General features: G+C 45.0%; 1 protein-coding gene across 4 annotated transcripts in view; it reads left to right on the forward strand.

Annotated features, from left to right (window-relative positions):
• ADGRB1 (adhesion G protein-coupled receptor B1) overlaps nucleotides 1-15,508 on the forward strand; it is a 215,458-nt gene extending 199,950 nt beyond the window's left edge. For 3 of the 4 annotated variants that reach the window (XM_086609592.1, XM_086609594.1, XM_086609595.1), the window contains 2 exons: nucleotides 1,499-1,603; nucleotides 15,311-15,508. In XM_086609592.1, coding sequence (XP_086465718.1) covers nucleotides 1,499-1,603; nucleotides 15,311-15,508 — 303 coding nt within the window. Of the gene's footprint in view, nucleotides 1-1,498; nucleotides 1,604-3,427; nucleotides 3,482-15,310 lie in introns of all 4 variants that reach the window. The other variant, XM_086609591.1, reaches the window with a different exon arrangement.
• Nucleotides 15,509-20,284: the final 4,776 nt, after the last annotated feature.

A 20,284-nucleotide genomic window follows, 5' to 3' on the forward strand; every position in this document is an offset into this window, starting at 1 on the left:
GATGAGAAAGAGAAATGCTGCTTTCTGTTCTTTCTGGCACCTTTGCAGGAGTGCTGCCTTTGCCAAAGAGCTGCTTCAAGGGTTTAAAAATGGTGGATTGAAAGGGTTGTACTGGTTACCTAGTAAGGCTTACCCTCTGCATCTAAGCAAATGGGTGATTTATATTGGTTCATGCTTAATTTATGGAGTAGTAGCTCCTGCGTAAACATTTATAAATCAAGATGCTACGTCAGTTTGCCCAAGACCTGTAACATCTCCTCTGTGAGCAATATGCTTATGGAGAGATGATGGAGGGATATAGGTGACCATATCATGTTCCTGTTTGTGAAGCACACGTACATTTTGTTGGTGGCCTGAAATGGCAGCCAAGAGTGCAAACCACATCCTGGGGTGCATAAAACACAGTATAACCAGCAATCAAAAGAGGTGATGATCCCACTGTATTCACCACTGGTGTGGCCTCACCTTGAATACTGTGTGCAGTTCTCGGCCCCACCATTTAAGAAGGATGTGAAGGTCCTTGATTACATCCAGAGGAGGGCAACGAAGCTGGCAAAAGGGCTGGAAGGAATGTCCTATGAGAAGCAGCTGAGGACTTTGGGCTTGTCTAGTTTGGAGAAAAGGAGGCTGAAGAGCTACCTCATCACTCTTGATGACTTCCTGAGGAGCAGACGTGGAGAGAGAGCTGCTGATCTCTTCTCCCTGGGATCCAGAGATAGGACCCGTGGGAATGGTTCAAAGCTGCACCAGGGGAGGTTTAGACTGGACATTAGGAAGCGTGTCTTTACTGAGAGGGTGGTTGAACACTGGAACGGGCTTCCTAGAGAGGTGGTCGATGCCCCAAGCCTGTCAGTGTTTAAGAGGCATTTGGACAATGCCCTTAATAACATGCTTTGACTTGATCAGCCCTGAATTGGTCAGGCAGTTGGACTAGATGATTGTTGTACGTCCCTTCCAATGGAAATTTCTTTTCTTTTACTTTTCTTTTCTTTTCTTTTCTTTTCTTTTCTTTTCTTTTCTTTTCTTTTCTTTTCTTTTCTTTTCTTTTCTTTTCTTTTCTTTTCTTTTCTTTTCTTTTCTTTTCTTTTCTTTTCTTTTCTTTTCTTTTCTTTTCTTTTCTAAGTGCCTTGCCTTTTGTGCACAAAATTTGTTGCTTAACAAAAGGCAGATATCAGGTAAAGAAGATCAGCAAAGCTTCCTAGGTCAAGCTGGTAGAACATTGCCAGTCAAGTACAAATTCTGCAGTATAAACAATTGACAGTTGCAGGTTTAGGGTAACCATAAGGTCAAAAATTAGTCTTTTTCACTTTCTCCCACCATCTCATCCTGAAAATAAAAGCAGTACTATACTGTGTCTTCAACGAGCTTTGAAGGTAGTTTAGGCATGCCAGATTGTGCCTGCAGGGAGATAGAGACGGGTTTTAATAATGTATGTAACTCTGGGGGGAAGAGATGTTTCTGTATAGCTGCTGACCTGTGGCCCTTGTGTTTGCTTCAGAAAATCATGCACACAAGAAAACGTCACCAAGACATGTTCCAAGACCTGAACAGAAAACTCCAACATGCAGAGAAGGAGAAGGAGTCTCCAACAACGGACAGCAAGGTTAGTCAGACACTTGCAGAACCATCATTTCCTAGAGCTAGAGGGCCATCAGGAGCATGGGAAGAAGCAGGAAAGTTTAGGAGCGCTCACTGAATGCTTTGCCTTGATTTTCTGTCCATGCGTGTTGCAACAAGCACATGTGCCCCACAGACGACATGAAGAGTCACAGAGGTACCACTAGCTTGTCTACAGAGTGGTCAGCAGCCCAGAAGGAGAATGTCTGTCCTCATGTCTGTTCGTGGCGAATAGAGTCTGTATTGTCTTGTTTGTCTCTGCTCCCTGTGTCCATGTCTGCTCTTTGCATCCCTGTTCAGGTCATCTCCGAGTGCCCCATCCATCCACTTGTAGCTAGGAACTGGAAACCAGAACAATCCTGAGGAAATCTAGGTGGAAAGGGGAGAGGGCAGAAGGTGGGGACAGCAGGAATCATCTACCCTACCTGCAAGGGCTGAGTTGGAGGCCAAAGCAGCCGCAATGAACATGGCCATTTAGGAAAGCCACAGCAATGGGATTTAAGCTGTGATGGTGGCAGCACTTCTTGGGGACTGCATGCTAATGAAATGTATCATGAGGGTGTTTATGGCAGCTGATCACCATGTAAAAGGTCTTTCCTCAACAGGAGCAAACTTCCAGGGCAAGAAGAGGCTTTGAGAGAAAGAACCTGCAGCCTTTCAGTGAGGCAGACATTTGGTACTAGAAACAGATAAAAGAAACCTGTGTAGTAAGTGATGTAGATAACATAAATAAGGAAGGGCAGGCTGATGGCACCTCCTCCAGGTCTCAGCCCATTGGACCTGCTGGGCAAGAGCTGAAAGGTTTCAAGGATGTATATCTACGTCAGCAGAAGGAGAAAACAAGTGGCAGAGCCAGGTTGGCAGTAAGAAATGAAGTTTGGGTTGTGCCTGCACTCAGGAGAGGGGCAAGGTGAGCTATTTATAACATTCCCAGTCATTTGCAAGCAAAGCCACATCCAGGATGCACAGTCAGCAGCAGCATGGCCAAGGAGGCACTCGTGGGACTTATTTTAATGGGACTCCCTTAGAGGCAAGATCAGAGTTCAGAAAGTGATTGATCAAGACGTTTAGTTTGGTTGGTTTTGGAAGCAGAGCCCTACGAAGCCTTTGGTCTGCGTTCAGATCTCACAGCGTTACTGTGCTGAGCTCTGGAGATGTGGTCCCAGCAAATCCTACTTCTGTTGTGTGTGGCAAGGTGCCATTATGGGCTGTCCAGTGATACAGAATGAGAGGAATAGTGAATCTAGCAGGCAGGATCAGATCAAAGAAGCCTGTGTTGGCTCTCGCGTTTCACTGAATTTCATCTTTCTGCTTTTTTCCTAATATTTAGGTATGACACAGCTATAAAATCAGAAATGCCTAAATACCATGTAAAAGCTAATCTGTGGTATGTTTACAGGAGAGTTTTATAGATTGAAATGTTTTGGGCATTTCAGAGATGCATCTGTCTGGAATTCAAGTTGCCAGTGTCAGCATCAAAGAGCTTTGAACTGCTGGAAAGAAGCTGTGAAGGTGGCCTTTGCGTATTGACTGTATCTTTTTCAAGTTGTGGTTTTTCCTTGGATGTAACCCGAGAGAGTGAGCTTGCAAAGATCAGTATTGGCAAGTCAGTAGTGGGTACTGGTTTCACAACATCCAAAGCAGTACAAAGGAAAATAAATAGCTTCCTTCACCCCTTTTTCTGCCATTTGCTGCTGGGGACCCCTCTGGAAATCATGCCCCATCTTCAGCTTGCCCTGAGAAGGCAAACTGTGGATGCCAGGGGTTAAAGTAACAACAAAAGAAATGTTTCTCTTTTATGTGTGTTTAGGTTATAAAACGATGGAGTATTTCTTCTGGTGGAAGTGATAAAACTAACGTTAGCGTAAGTCTGGCTTTTGTTTTGCATTGAAGAGCATTGTAGGCTTGCCCCAAACCTTTCCATGATGCATGAATCCAGACACATTCCTTCACCGGTAGGAAACTCCTTCCCTTATGGGCATGAACAAGGTCATAAGGATCCTGGAATACCCTTGAACCCTTTTACACCTCGCGTCATAGAGCGGAAGGGATGTTTACTGGATCTAGTCCATCTGCCTGCATTGCTGTGTCTTTGATTTCCCTTTTAAATAAGCAACCACAAAGTCAAGCTACCAAGTCTCTTTCCAGCCCTGGCAGTTTCCCAGCCTCTCCTGGCAGCGTGTCCCATTGTCCTTGGTTCTTTCCAAGACAGGATGCTTTTCTTAATCTTCTTACACTTCCTCTCTCCTCTTTCAACTCCAAGGTCAGAAAGGTGCTGCTGAGACTTGAATTAAATGTCTACATAGGACAGACCTCCTTTGGGAATTCCTAGGAGTGATGCTGGCTGTTTTTAGGGGTTGGGTTGGGTTTTGGTTTTGATGTAAATGCTCTCCATACTTCAGTGCACTGACCAGAACCGATTACCCTATCACGCTAAATACATAGATCCTTTCAGATGAACTATTACATTGTCAGATTTGAAGGAAACACCAACAGGAGAATGGGAAGAATAAACAGATTTTCTGTCTCTTTGGGAAAAAGTGTTGAAAATTCAACCGTCACATGTGTTTACTGTTGAGAATTTCTCCAGCTCGAGTGGTAAAAAATCATTTTTAAGGGGTCTTCAGCAAAGACCTCAATGTTTGTACCAGCACGTATATTTCTCCTCTCTAATTATCCCGACACATTTAAACTTTGGATAAGTATTACCGTAGTGTACACTTGAAAGATAAAGAAGACTGCCCTTTTTTCCACCATCCCAGAGTAGTTACTGGCAGAGCTGGAAACATAATTAGGGACTCCATCATGTTTGAACTGTTCAGCTTTCCTCCTTTACAAGCTCCACTTCTGAAAGGCATTGCTGATGTAAGAATCATAGAATCATAGAATGGCATAGGCCGGAAGGGACCTTAGAGATATCTGATCCAACCTCCCTGTCATGGGCAAGAAAGACCCAATCCTTATGAAAGGCAGACGTGACAAATGCCTCTGGGCTTGTCTCTCATCCTGCAGACACGGAGACAGGTTTGGGGACAAATTCTGCTTTCCCCTCACCCAACAGCCAAGGAGTCCTTCCCTGGGACCTCTCTTCTCCCTTGCACTGGAGGGCACAGGGTGGAAGCATACATGTGATGCAAGGCCATGGGTAACACTGCTGCTGGCCATCGCATCTCAATTTTCACGTCAGAACGGCTACAGCAGACATCTGGAGCCAAATCCTGCTGTGATTAGGGTGTCCCCACTGCCATCAGCTGACCTGTCGTCAACTTGCTAATGAGCAATGTTGCCAGGATGGTATGTCAGAGGTAGGCAATTAGGAGAACCAGAGTGCTGCCTGGAATGCCAACCAAGCCTGAATCTTGACCGCATTCAGTGCATTCCCAGGAAGCATTCAGTGCATTCCCAGGAAAACTGGTGTTTGCTGCAGTTATTTTGCTACATACCAAAGCACGCTGCTAATGCTAAAATAACTTGAGCCTCAGAGGACAGTAATACAGAATTGTCCTTCATTGGGCCACAAACTTGTGGTTTTTTCCTTTTTTTTTTTTTTTCCAGTTTATTACATGAAATCACATGAAATCTGTTCCATCTGACCTGGACTTTCTTATATATGTATTTCGACTATAAAGTGCTCCCATTGCGAGCACGCTCAGATATTCCTGATTAAAATCACATTGTCAAGCAGAATCCGTGTTCAAATCATACAGAACCACACATCGACCTGCATTCAAACGTAGGCCACCTCACCGCTGCAGGAGAGTAAATTTGTGCTTTATGAATTCATTTGTGCTTTATGAACTAATCAGGGATGTAGATGTTATTATCCAAAGCTAACTTTTCAGTGCTAGGGAATTAAGATATTAGCAGACTGATGTACAGCAAGATCTGATGATTGCAAGTTGAAAAGTCAATTTTTTTTAATGCATTAATAGATCTTTGTATAGCCATACCATGGGCTATGGTAAATTTTCTTTCTCTTGCGGTCTTCAAATTCAGATGAGTCAAGGAAGATGGAGATGATTTTTTGAAAAATCAACCCTTACTCAAAAGGAAGTTACAGGGTTGTAGACAAGACTCTTTTGCTCCTGTTGTGCTGGAATTTGGGGCAAATTACCTCTGTCCACCTGAAGGGACTTTGAATCTGAAAAGAGTATGTCATAGAATGATAGAATCATAGAATGGTTTGGGTTGAAAGAGACCTTAAAGATCATCAAGTTCCAACACCCCTGCCATGGGCAGGGACACCTTCCACTACACCAGGTTGCTCAAAGCCCCATCCAACCTGGTCTTGAACACTTGCAGGGATGGGGCAACCACAACTTCTCTAGGCAACCTGTTCCAGTGCCTCACCACCCTCGGAGTGAAGAATTTCTTCCTTATATCTAACCTAAATCTCCCCTCTTTCAGTTTAAATCCATTCCCTCTTCTATCACTACATGCCCTTGTCAAAAATCCCTCTCCAGCTTTCTTGTAGGCCCCCTTTAGGTACTGGAAGGCTTCTATAAGATCTCCCTGGAGCCTCCTCTTCTCCAAGCTGAATGACCCCAACTCTCTCAGCGCATCTTCATAGAAGAGGTGCTCAGGAACAGCTGGATTTACTTCACTCATAATCCTCCCAAATGACTTGCAGCCAGCCTATGTGCTGAGGTTGCCCTTCCATTTTATCCCAGACCAAACTGGAAGCTGGTGAAGACCCTGAGCGTAAAACTGAATGAGCTGTGTTTGTTGAATGTTTATCCCCTACACAGCTCATTTGCAACCAGAAAACATGAAAGGAACCAAAGGCTTGGAGACAACGGCAGCAGGATTTGCATCAAAAAACCCAACCATCCACAGCAAGCATCCTAAGTGATTTAAATTAAAAACTCTCTCAGCATCTGGGATCCACCAAACCTTCATTTTTAAGGTTACAATAAGTAGTGAGCGGCTTCTAGTGAGTAGATATCTCTTCATAGCAGCTTTAAGGCACATTTTGTTGCATAATGGGACGTTAGGTTGGTACTGACTCAGGCAACAGAGTTCTTCCTTTCTAATCACTCCCATCACTTTGAGTTGTTCTTTATCTACCTGATTGCTACAAAAAAAAAAAAAAATCCCATTAATGGAAACCTTACTGCAAGTTTGTTTCTCCATTTAAAAGCTTGCCCTTTGCCTGGCAGACTGTAGACTCCAATATGCAATTTTTTCCCCCCTGCTTCCTCCTAAATACACACACTTCCCCAGGCCTAAATTCTTGCAGCCGAGAGCTCTTCCCATCAAAGCAGGGTAGTGACTATTTTCAAGCTACTTTGTACCACACGGGAAATATTTCCCTGTGCACGTCTGCCGTGTCAGGGTAAAGCATCTCCAACACTGCTCCTCCTTGCAAGTTAATTGTTAAAGAAATGCCAGTGCTTGGGCTGGACGTCGGGAGGGGTTCACATGCTCTGCAGCAGCGTGGTGCAAAAGCAGAGGCTTTGCAGCCTTTAAAGGAAGTGAAGGCTTTGTTTCTTCTACGCTTAGCGCCAGCTTTGAAAGCCATGGCAGTGACACTCCTGCCTTCCCCCTTGGCAGGAGTCCTTTGATCCAGTTCCATTAGAGAAGTTTGAATCACATACATATTCCTCTCTTCTTGCCAGCATCTGGCTTTGCGTTCGTTTTTAAACAGAAACTCTCTGCTTGTGCCGAGGTCAGTGAAAGCCACGCTGAACAGAGCTCTGCAAATTTCTCTGATTCTCTTATTTTTGCTCATTCTTGCTACGTTCAGCTCTCTCTGCAGCTCCAATGGCTTTTGCTTTGGCTGGAGCCCTGTCCTGGAGCTCACATACAGGATCTGGACTCAGTCTGTAACTCAGCTCTCAAATCCAGTCCCATCTCTCTAGTTGCTCCTGAAAAAGCACTTGCTCCAAAACGCAGTGGAAAAAAGATACAAGTCTTTTTTTGCCTTTCTGATTTTTTGTTACTTCCTTCCGGACAGTGTTTCTGTCTCGATTACTCACTTTTTCTTCTCAGGTTGAGATTTTTCTTAGTTTTCCTCTTCGGACACCTGGAGGATATACCTATTCCACCAGCACTTGCTTTAGCATCTGAGAGATTAGTGAGAAAAAAAGGAATATTAATAGATATTGCAGCTCATTCCTAGTCAAGGCTGTGCATCTCCCTGGCACGCACAGCTGCATGAGAGAATTAATTCCCTCGCTTGCTGATTACCTGTCCTTTCTCTAGCTGACTGGGGAGCCAGTAGTCCTGCTCCCAGGTGGGAAAATTTGGCTCCTGTCCATGGGAACCTCTTTGCATGGGCTGAGGCTGGGGCTGGAGGAGCTCAGATGGTGGTGGTTGTGTCTGTCAGGTTCATTTCTTGCTGAGAAATTAGAAAATTGGGAGGCTGTGCTGCTCCTGTTGTTGTCTGTGTGTCCTTCTGCAAGGGAAGCTCCACTTACCGGGAGGGTGTCTCCTCTGTGTCATATGCTTAATCCTCTCTGCACTTCTCAAAGGCTTTGGTAACTGGCAAATTTTAAAAGACCAATTAGGGTAACTTTTATAGGGAGGAACACTACATAAAGTATAATAATTACTGCAATAAATTCTATTATGAAAATGACGTCAAGCCTTAATTCATTCAGCGATAAACCATCTGTCAGCTACCAGGTATCCAGATATTCCATCAATGAGAGGATCACCTCCTCCTGTAGATCATCTGATACCTGGTATCAGATGCCAGGCATTAGTTACTCTATATTGCTCAGAGTCACATCTTATCCCCCATATCCTCTGTACCAACAGTCAGTTCCTGCCATGCTCTTTGAAGCTATCCAGCTATCAGCTGCTCCAAAACCATGCAGTGGCCACCAGCAGATTGAAGCTCCTGATTGTTTTAGGCTGGTTAAAAAAGGACTCTATAAAGAATTTCTTTACTTTACTTCTTTACTTTATAAAGAATTCTTTACATTGAGGGTGGTGAGGTACTGGAACAGGTTGCCCAGAGAAGTTGTGGCTGCCCCATCCCTGGAGGTGTTCAAGGCCAGGCTGGATGAGGCTTTGGGCAACCTGGTGTAGTGGAGGATTTCCCTGCCCATGGCAGGGGGGTTGGAACTAGATGATCTTTGAGGTCCCTTCCAACCCTAACCATTCTATGATTCTATGAATCATGCTTTGGCTGCTCTTGGTCCCCTCCTGAAGTCCTTAGGTGCCACTGTGAGGAATGGGGCAGGCTTGAATGATTCCAGCATTTTGGGGAACATCCAGTCCTCCATGTCTACCAAGTGGAGTGGACTCTTCAGTAGACCACAAGTATTGTCTAAAAAAGGGTGGTATGTCAACCAGCTGGATTAACGGCAAGAATAGGCTGGAGAAAACCTGTTCTTCATGCTGGTGGGACCATGGGCTTTCTCTACAACCTTCAGGCAAGAGACAGTTTATGAGTCTATGGAAAGAGCCTCTTGATTCAGTGCCTGTTCACCTTCAGCTGTGCATGACCTCACCAGACTTTGGCTCACAGCAACCAGTACAGGTTAGACCATCTGAACTTCAGAGCATACAGAAGCAGAAGATATATTTTTTATAACACAGCAAATGCTGGGTATTTCGAGTTTCCTAACTGATTTCCATCAATGAAAGTTAAAACCACAAGTTATTTCTTTTTTTTTTAAAAAAAAAAAATCTGAACAAAGTCAGCCACTTCCTTTTATTTTGTTTTTCTCCTCAATGAAAAGGAAAAAAAAAAAGAGTCATCTTTGTAGTTCAGTAGCATAAAATGAAAGAACTGCAGCTTCTTGTTTCAAACAAGAAAAGGAAAATTTATCATTCTATTTAAAAAAAAAAAAGATAGCTTTCCCATTTTCTAATCACTTTTCATCGACATTGATCCAAAGATGGATTAGACAGCATGAGCCACATTTATCTTTCAGATTCCCTATTATACACTCTGAATAACTTCATTCTGGTCCTAGAGTCATCAATGTCATGGGGAGAGACCATTTGGGTCATGAAATATCCTTCAAGTTGACACTAGAGGCAATGAAAACAGCATGGGAGTAGCTGGTTCTAGGAGAGTTATCCCAGAGCGCTCTGTAGAAAGCACTGAATTCCTCTTCAGGTCATTCAGGGTAACTATAAAAATTGGGTATTAAGGGGGAAAAGAAAAAAAAACACAACCAAAACCAACTAAACAAAAGGAACCCCACGAGGCAAACACAAGGAGATGCAGCTTCGCAGCTGGCACATTGCATTGGTTTTGACTGAAGTGTGAAATGAAAGCTGTGGTTTGGAGCAGCCAGTCAGTCTTCCGTCCCATATTTATGCAACGCACTGATGCCACTCCTAAGCAAAAGAGTTTCACGAGGATCCAGGTACTCCAGATGAAGCCAGCCTGGACCCTGCAAAGCAGCACAGAGCCAACACACAAAAGAGCCCATAGTAGGGAAGCTCCTCATTCTACCACCATCACCTTTCCATAGCCACCATGAGTTCAGCACAGGTGACTTGTTGCAGTCTGCCGGGAAGAGCTTTAGGAGGAAAGGGCTGTGTGGATTATGTCAATGCACTTTGCCTCTGTCTTTTTTAGGGATTTGGAGGGTTAAGTTGGTACTGCATCTTAAATGCTCAAAGCCCCATCCAACCTGGCTTTGAACACTTCCAGGGATGGGGCATCCACAACTTCTCTGGGCAACCTGTGCCAGTGCCTCACCACCCTCAGGGAAGAATTTATTCCTTACATCTGATCTAAATCTCCCCTCTTTCAGTTTAAAGCCATTATCCCTTGTCTTATCACTATATGCCTTTGTCAAAAATCCCACTCTAGCTTTCTTGGAGGCCCCCTTTAAGTACTGGAAGGCTGCTAGAATGTCTCCCAGGAGCCTTCTCTTCTCCAGCCTGAGCAACCCCAACTCACTCAGCCTGGCTTCACAGGAGAGGTGCTCCAGCCCTCAGATCGTCTTCATGGCCCTTCTCTAGACCTGCTCCAACAGGTCCATGTCCTTCTTGTATTGGGGGACCCAGAGCTGAACTGGGGGGGTCCACTGCAGGTGGGGTCTCTCAAGAGCAGAGGGGCAGAATCCCCTCCCTCGACCTGCTGCCCACGCTGCTTTGGATGCAGCCCAGGACATGGTTGGCTTTCTGGGCTGCCAGCGCACATTGCCAGCTCATGTTGAGCTTCTCATCAACCAACACCTCCAAATCCTTCTCCTCAGGGCTGCTCTCAATTTTGTTCTAAATCCTCTCCCTCTGCCTTAAAGACATGCAGCCAAAATGAAAGCCACGGGTGAATGAAGAAGATCCAAATGCCACCAGGCTGATGAAGACCTCCAGTTTGCCCCGTGCAGCTGGTTATACCCCAGTCTTGGGTCCGGGTGTTCCCTTCCTCCCTGCCCCTCTGACAGAGCAGTCTTCCCTGCCATCCTGGCACCAGGCAGGAACCAATAAACATTTCCCCTCCTCCCCAACAGCCAGAAGCTCATGGGCTGTGTCAGGCTGGAGTAATGGCTCTGTCTCCGTGAGTTACTGGCAGAGCATCCTCTGCTGCTTTCAGCTCCTGTCTCGGGCCATTCCTGGCTGTCTCCGAGGCGCCAGGCCCCGCGCCAGCACCGTCGCCTTTTTACAGCCAGATTACACAATCCTCTCTCCAGGTTTTTTTCTTCTTTTCTGTGCATAGCTGGGTTTTCCCTCTTGTCTGCAAGGATTGGTAAGACCCCACAGCAGGGCTGGAGGAAAACGCCGGAGTTGAAGCATGAGCCCAGTGGCTGTTTCTATATTCTGTTCAAGTGGCCAAGACCCGATAAAAACCTTTTCCATATGGAGGGAAAGAAAAAGTGTGTTGTTCCCAGGAGCCCGCTACCAATTCCCAGGGTTCCTCTTGCCAAGAGGAGATTTTCTTTTGTCTCCCAGCATCCTTGTCAGAGCTCAGCCTGGATGATTGTGTTTAACCTGCTCTGAGATCCCACTGGGCACCAAATCCTTCTACACTCACATCACAGCCACGCACACAGCTCTGTGAGCTGCTGGTCCACCGCGGTGGACAGTCGGTATATCCCACCTCTGAGATAGCAACTCCACTCACAGCATCACTGGAGAAGTCTAATTGTTTTCTGAGAAGTGGGGAACTAAAACCAAGCCTCCCCTCTCCATTTGCTCATCTCCCAAGACTCCTCTTCATCTTCTAGATGTTTTTGGAGCCACAATCATAGAATCATAGAATGGTTAGGATTAGAAGGGACCTCAAAAATCATCTAGTTCCAACCCCCCTGCCATGGGCAGAGACACCTTCCACTACATCAGGTTGCTCAGAGCCTCGTCCAACCTGGCCTTGAACACTTCCAGGGATGGGGCATCCACAGCTTCTCTGGGCAACTTGTTCCAGTGCCTCACCACCCTCAACATAAAGAATTTCTTCTTTATATCTAATCTAATAGCTAGATAAGCTAGATAGGAACAGCCATATGGGATCAGACCCAAGGCCAGTCTGGCTCTACCTCCTCTCCATGGCAGAGCCTAAAGCAGCTTGGAAAAATAAAAGAGCAGGGCAAGCATGTGGTAGTGCATCCTCCAAAAGACCTCCAAGCCTCCAGTGTTTTGTGCCTAGAGACAACCTGACGCAGAACAGTGTCACTTTACTTCATAGTACTGAATGGTTGTTGCTTTTGTGAATGTCTCCACATACTTTTTGTAACATTGGAAGTTTTCATCATCAACAGAGTGTTGTGGAAAGGTGATTTGAAATTTGGCTGAGCACTGTGTACAGGACCAGCTCCTGGGGTTCACTCTGGACCAGGCGCTGCTTGGTGCCTTGTCATGCTCTGTAGTTCTTGTGTTGGAAGAGATGATCCCTACCATCAGTAGTCCATACCATCAACAAACCACTAAGAGTTTCATAGACCTCTTTCACATCCATCCATAACCCCGTTTCAAGACTGAAAGGTTGTAGTCTGTGTAGTCTTTCTTCCTGCAGAACATGCTCCATAACTTTGTTCATGCTGTAAACTGCCCACCCTTATCACTTCCCCTAGAACCTTGTATCAGGAAGCCCACAGAGTGCACATAATATCCAAGATGCAGGCACAGAGTGGAGTTATGCACTGGCGTAGTGAGGTTTTCTGTTTCATTCTCCCTTCCTTTCTTAATTTATCCGTTCCTGGTGATCCACAATATTTAATGTCTTTTTATCATCATCGAATAATCATTGTAACCCTTAGATCTCGTTCCCTAGTGACGGGTCTGATCAGAGGCCATTGCTGTAGATGTGAGCTCATAATTGTTTGAATTTTTTTCTTTTTTTTCCCCTAATTTCTGTCCCCTGCATGGATTTGGAGCTGCTCTCGCTCGGTAGCTCAAAAGCAGCTGTGACAAGAACAGCTCTGAGGTTTGCTGATCACGTTCAGCGTACATGATCAGATCTGGGTGCATCCTCAAAGCATGAAGGAGAGGCTGAAGGTCAGGAGTGTGGCAGACGGAGGGACTGATAAAACAGAGATTGGTTGGGAATAGAAGAACCTGATACTGAAGGCAGCCGTAAATAATGCTATCAAAGACAGGCTTTTGTTTGAGGGAAAAGGTGGAATTATTTATGAACTTCATGCATATGATCGTTTGTGCTGCTCTCTGTTAAATAATATAGCTGTGGACATCGGTAACTTTGAAAACTTGTGGCATTACAGCAATTGTGGGAGAAAACAAAGTGTTTTTCATTGAAAAAAAGCTGCTCTGACCAAGTCTTTTTCTTCACCTTTAGGGAAACTCTTAGTTTCATTCTGTTTTTTGTTTTACCGTGTGCTTCTGTCTTTATGTGTACCTTCTTGCTGCATCTTTTCATGGCAGATTAATGGTCTGCAAAAACACTGTAGATAGAAGTTTCGTTTCAGGAAGTCTCAAACTTGCCTCTTTAAGACATACACAGAGATAAAAAGATTTCAGTCTTCAATTGCAGTGGTTCTTAAATAAGTTCCAAAATGGATAATGGAATAAGTCAACAATTTTATCACCTTTTCTGTCGTATCAGTATTAATCACCATTGTGTTACATAATGGAATAAAGTGAGAATAACACCAACGGGAGGAGAAAAGCTCTGTATCATAATAGAGTTTACTGAAAACCTCTGCTGCAGATTTCAAGAACTGAAGCGCTTTATTCTTCTAAACAATACTTTTCCACAACTTATTTCTTTTAAGAAAAAAATTCTCTTTCAAAGGACTTTCAAAGATTTCCTTTCCTGACCCTTTCCTTTTTCTTACTTTGAATTAAAATAAAGATAATTTCAGAACGTTTTCACTTCACATTGACAAGACTAGGTTTACCTGGCCCGTACATTTGCCACTGTACCTACAAAATGACCTCACCAGAGCCTTCTCCTTGTGAGCAGGAACAACTATAAACATATCTTATTTTTATATTAGGTGTGAAAGTTTGGAAAAGCAAAATTCGTGGCTTGGGTGATGTGATGAAAGCTGTCCCTGTAGGGATAAATGCTACAGCACCTTTCCTGTTGGTGTTACAGCATGGAGGTGAGATAAACAGCAGAAAGTCTGGTAGGAAAGGACGAAATCAGAAGCTAAGGCAGGTGGATTAGCACGTAGAGGATGGGTATTTAGTTTTCCTATGGGGCTACAGCAATCTGCAGCATCCTGGAATACAATCATGACAGCGCAGCCTACGTGTGGCTTCATCTCCCCTCAATCAACACATTTTGGTGACAGCGTTGAGCTGTGACACGTCCTGGGCTGCATGTCACCTGCATGTCTGTCTCCTCATCTTCTCCCCAGACTTCTTCTCTCCTTGTCGTCGTTGTCCACGCAGCTGCCTTTCCTCCCAGCCTTTCCACTAGCTGACCCTTTCCTTTTGGCAGGTGGCTCAAAAGGGCTCTGTGCTCCCGTCACTTGCAGGGAAGCCTTTTCTCACCCAGTGCTGGAGCATTTTGTGGGGATAATTAGCTGTGAAAAGCATTACTTTTGGTGGGGAGGGAGCAGCTTACTGGAACGACTCGTTTAAAATCTCTGCATGGACTCCCCTTCATACCCACTCTGAAGAATTCACCCATTTTACAGAGCCTCAGCTCTCTCCAAAGTCCTGTCCTGGTGCGTATTGGCAGAAACATTGAAAGATATTCTCTGGATTGATATCCGTGGTGGGATGCTGGCAGGAGGCTGGGCTCACGGCGGTCGATATAGCCTCGAAGGCTTGGTGGAGAGTTGATGGAAATGCTTTCAGTTTCGGAGCTGACGATCCAGCCCATCAAACAGCATGGGTTCGCTGGCAAAATAGTTGACATGTTTTTGCTGCAATTAAATAGCCTATAAATAGCTGCGTGACGTGAGGAATGTATTCACATCTGTATAAAACGCAGCCGACGTATGTTCAGAAAGATCTAATCCTAATCCGGGTTTCTACCTGGGGATTTTCTGTAGAAGTAGAAAAAGATCATAAATTCTCCAAACCACGTTCGTTTTTTCAGTAGAAATGCAAGTGGCAAAAACTTCAGCTGAATGTTGAAATATCTAGACATTAGGTGATAATGATAGAAATGAGGGGAAAAAGGTTTGTATTTTCTTCTTGAACACAGTTTACACACCAAGTGCAATTTTCATTGAACCCCCACTTTATTTTGGATTGGGAGTTGCGCAGAAAAATTTGCCTTTGATGTAAAAAGTTGAAAAACGTCGTTGCACAGGCACTAACCTCTCTTTTTTTCTTTCTTTCTCTCTCTCCTTATACTTTCATCCTCTCGCAGCAAGAAAAACAGCAGACACCAAACAAGAGACCCTGGGAGGGAATCAGGAAAGTCCAGTCCCCACCATCATGGGTTAAAAAGGACATCGAACCTGTGGCACAGTCTCCCCTAGAACTAAAAACTGTAGAGTGGGAGAAAACAGGAGCCACCATTCCCCTGGTGGGACAAGACATTATTGACCTTCAGACAGAGGTCTGAGTGGAAAGGGAAGAAAGGGACTTTTTTTTTTCTGGAAAACAAATGAAACAAACAAAACAAAACCACGTTTTAAAGAAATGATTAAATTAAGTCGGAACCGAGCGAGAGAAGCGTTTGGTTTCTTTTGAAACCTTTGGTAAGACGGAGTAACTTTTGTATTGTTCTCAGCAGAGAGGGGGAATATTACTTTATAGAGTATAGTAGCTGTAGGTTCAGGTCAACATGAGCTTTCCCAGGTAGGACTGGAGAAGAAGTGAAACTGGAAGAGGGCGAGAAGGAGGCAGAGGGTGGGGAGGGGCTGCAGGAGACAAGTCCTGCTGAGATGCTTTCAGGCTGCTGCCACACGCCGGGAACCTTCCTGCTCTGCCACAGCAGGGAGTGGAAGGATGCCCAGCAGCCACTGCGAAGGGCCAAGAAGATGAGGGTTTGATGGGGAACACAAGAGAGGACGTCTACGGGAGCCTCACTGGGATGCGGTCTGACCGTAGATCTCCTGGGGAGACCCAGCCTTGAGGGTCTGTGGCATCTTTTGCCGATCCTCGCCCCTCACCTCTCCCTCACCAGCTCATCCGAGAAGGAAGGAGACGGGACACGCCAAGCGGTGGCCAAGAAGACGTTCCCCACTCCTATGTGCCGCATCGTGACCTGGCATCGTGGCACCTCCGCAGCGGGTCTCCACAGGGCCCAGAGGGGGAAGTAGTGGCGTCATCCATGGCTGAAGTGGAGAGAGGTAAGGTGGAGCTTCCTCCTCTCATGCCTCCACAGTGGAGCTCCTGCGTGCCCTAAGGAGTGGGACAGGCGCAGGAGGAAAGGACCACCTCCAAAATCTGCTCGCCCCGTCTCCAGGGAGAGGGTCGAAGGTGTTAGAAATACAGACCAACAAGAAGAATGTAGGTCGTTTCATTGACTGTTAAATAGATAAACTCAGCACGGGCCTTGCAAAGGTCCTCTTGGCCTCATCCTTTTTTTCTTTTCTGTTATTTTTCCTTGCTTTCGGACTCAGATTTATTCCAAGGTGCCCCTCCCTGGAAGGCAGAGAAAGAGGGAAAGACAGATCCGCCAATGTACCTGGAGATATTTGGTATACAGAGATGTTGCCTTAGGACATTGAGACAAACTGACAACATGAATAACGTCCACTTGGAAACAAACAAACAAACAAAATAATCTATTTTTTTCCTTCTTCTTTTCTTTTCTTCAATAAAAAGAGAACTTGAAACCCGAGACCTTTCTTTTCTTTGGCTCTTGTCATTTCAAATGCCTTTCTGTGCTGTAGGACTGTGCAGACGTGGGGTGAGGATGCCACCTGCTGAAGGTGGAAGGCAAGTTGCTCCATGGAAAGTCTGGGATGGTGGGAACACACGACCCTTTCGCTGCTGGCTTGCAATGTTTTGCTTTGGTTTATTGAGTTTGGGCTTTGGTTGTTTTCCCCTCGCTGGCTCTTCTCCCACCCTGCTGCCCAGAGCCAGCAAGCAGGTTTGTGGTCCTACAAGAAGAAAGAGGTGGAGATGGTCAGGAGAGCAGGACATTCCTCATCATATAATACTGTCTTTTTATTTCATTATGAAAAAAATAATATTTTTTTTTCATTAAACATTTCTCAAGGTTATTTGCAAAAAATAAGTTATCTACATTTAACCCAAAAAAGTGTTGTGCAATATTTTTATCATTAAAAATTATACCACTGACATTATATGCAGATTTCATTACTTTTATCGTTCCCAGCACTGTCTGTCTGACGTTCAGAACAACTCTCCCAGCTTTGGAGATGTGCAGCAACAAACCTCTGGTTGTGAGTGGCGAGGTTCTGCCTGACAACAGTAAAGCTTGATCAGAGTCTGAGTTCTTACTGTGTGTTTGGGCCTCTTTTTTAAAAAACAAACAAACAAACAAACAAAAAACAACAACAACCCAAAACTTTTTTAGGAAAAAGCTAGCAATGGATACAAGATACAAAACAATCACTGACCCCAGTTGTGCTTCCCTCACTGAGAGAAGTTGCTTGACGTGCAAACATCCCTGCTTCAACTTTCCGTTGGGCCACCTGGGTAACTGATTTTTAAGGACAGAGGCATTTACCTTGCCATTAACTGTATAATATGAAGGATGGAAAGAAACTCCTAAAAAAAAAAAATAAAATCCAAATAGTTAAAAAATAGGGAAACGTTACTTATAAAAACTGTGATACTATTGTTCAATTTTAGATTATTCTATGAAACAGGAAAGCACAAAGGCCTCCCTCAGATGCCGGGTTGTATGATATTGTAATTATTATAATTACACATTATGAATTTTAGCATATAGATATCTTTCTACTGTGTTTTAATTCTTTTATCATTTTTTTTTCCCCCCTTCCTCTGCCCAACTGGGTCTGCCCTTTTCTCTCCAACCTTCCCCACTCACCCATTCACTCCCGCCGACCTGCAGGACATTAACGGTGTTATGTAATTACAGAGGTAAAATGTTTGTTTAATAACTGTTGATATTCTACTTTCTCTGCTCAGCTCCTCCAGTTAATCCTGTTTTCCCATGCCCTGCCCCATGCCATACCTTCCTCTCCCCACCCCCCTCTGTGTTCGTCAATCTTTTTTTTTTTTTTCTGTACAGTTTTCAGAGCACAAAATGAATGTGACTTATTTCTAATAAAAGAGGTGTAAACTCTAGCGATGTCTGCTTTTTAAAAGCGCCCCTGCCCGTGCCCCACGTGTGGTTTGCATCGTGCCCGGGTGCTGGGAAACACCTCTCCCGGACCTGCGAGCTGCCACCTTGGCTCTCTACTCTGGAAGAGCCACAGCCCAGGGCCAAACTTGCCCCTTGAGTGCATCTTTTGCTTTTAGCTTTGCAGCTTCTTGACACCCCAAAAAATACCTCCACTTAGGATGCACATTTCCAGAGCATGAAGAATTGTCTTTTCTGTGCAGTGCCGCCTACTTTTCTGCAGGTATCTCTAACCCAAGCCTTGATGGTATCTCTAATCCAAGCCTTGGTGGCCTCTTTCAAATATATGATGCAAGAGGGCCAATATTTAACACAGATCAAGCAGCATTGCTGGTGGAGGGCAGCAGCACCGGGATGTAGTTTCCAACGGACCACGGTGATGGTGATGCTACCCTGCCTGCATGCCTCAAAGGCAATCTCAACCTCACTTGGATTTTCTTGCCACCTCCTGCACTACCAGGAGGCTGTGAGGAGGAGCATGGCTCGATGCACGAGGGGGTTAAGGATATTACTCATGAAAGACGACAAGAAATGAATTGAGCTAGGGATTATTCACTTCCTTGAAGTTTACCCTTGAATGGCTTAAATCCTCCAGCAGGAAAATGTGTCCTTATCTCCCTGACTCTGCTCCATCACCTGATTGACAGATTTTAGGTTTATAGGCAGGATTGCAGGAGGCTTAGGGGTCTGGCAAATTGGATCCAGGGCTGCTGCTCTGCAGAACTTTGATCCAAAGCCGTTATGGCCCCGTAGGTCCCCAGATGTAATGACTTCTCTTGACCTGGCTGAAATGAACTGGATATCCTGAAATGATTGCAGGGGCATGAGTCTGCCCAGAGGCTCTTAGCCTAATCCTCCCACCTCTGAACCATGATCCAACCCTTCTTCTATCCGCAGTGCCTGATGGTGAGTCCCAGGACTTCTCCATCCTTCCTGAAGGGGTGTTTCTCGCCCTACATCTCCCATACCATGATCCTATAACATTAGCAGGCAGAAGGGAAATATTAACCATCAGGCACCACGTGAGATGATGGACTGGTAGGGCAGGAAAGCTCAAACCTTGGATCATAGCTGTAGAGATCAGTCAGCAGGTCCTGCTGCTTGTCATCAAGAGAAGGTGGAAGGAGGGACCACAGGTCCTTGCGCTGCTCACAGGATTGTAAATAACAGCACTTCAGGTCTGGTCTCAGAGCTGGTGGACTCAGGAGGTCAGTGTTTGTACAGGTGGTTGCTTTTTGCACTCTGGTTATGATGTGGTGTTACTGCAAGGGAGGATCACAGAATAGTTCAGCTTGGGAAAGGTCTCCTGAGGTCCCCTCGAACTGTCCTATGACCTTGTGATCCTACCTTGCAGCCAACTCAGCCTATAGCCATGGGGCAAATGGAGACCACCTGTATGTTCATCATGATCTTACAAGAAGGAAGCACGGTCACGCTGCAGCAGTGGATAAATGGTGTGTTGCACAAGTAAGAAGTCATACTTCTTGTTTCCTACACTAGGAATCCATGGCTGTGCTGGAAAATTGAGACAAATCTGAAAACTCCGAAAAAAAGCACTTGCCCTGGGCTACCCGTATATGGAAAAGCCCATATGGAGCAAGACACTGTTCCTGGAAGATATGGGAACAGAGCAGGATATTACCCTCTGTGGTGATTTCTCACTATTTTGTGGCTGAAAGGAATCCTTGGACTAACTATGCTACTGAGGTATCCAAGATGAGGTAGGATGAATCTGGGCCTGAGCTGAATATCTGTTTCTGAACTCCTGTTGTGACAAAATCTAAACAGAAGAAAAGAAAGAAGATGACTGCATTTATTTTTCTTCTTGTTTTTCCCAACCCGCTTCTCCCAGGAAGAGGTCAGTGCTTCCCCAGGGAAGTGTCTGACCTGCAGCTTTCAAACAAACACAAAACACCTTCAAAGTAGCTTTCAACAGCCTTCTGAGTAAGGAAGCGCTCAGGAGATTCATGTGGAGGACCTCTCCAGGTGCTTACTTGCTCAGACCTATTTTCATTCATGATTTTGAAAAAAATTTTTGATGTATCTGAGGCTCAAAGC

Source organism: Tauraco erythrolophus, chromosome 3 (genome assembly GCF_009769465.1).
Source record: "Tauraco erythrolophus isolate bTauEry1 chromosome 3, bTauEry1.pri, whole genome shotgun sequence".
Lineage (NCBI taxonomy): Eukaryota > Metazoa > Chordata > Aves > Musophagiformes > Musophagidae > Tauraco > Tauraco erythrolophus.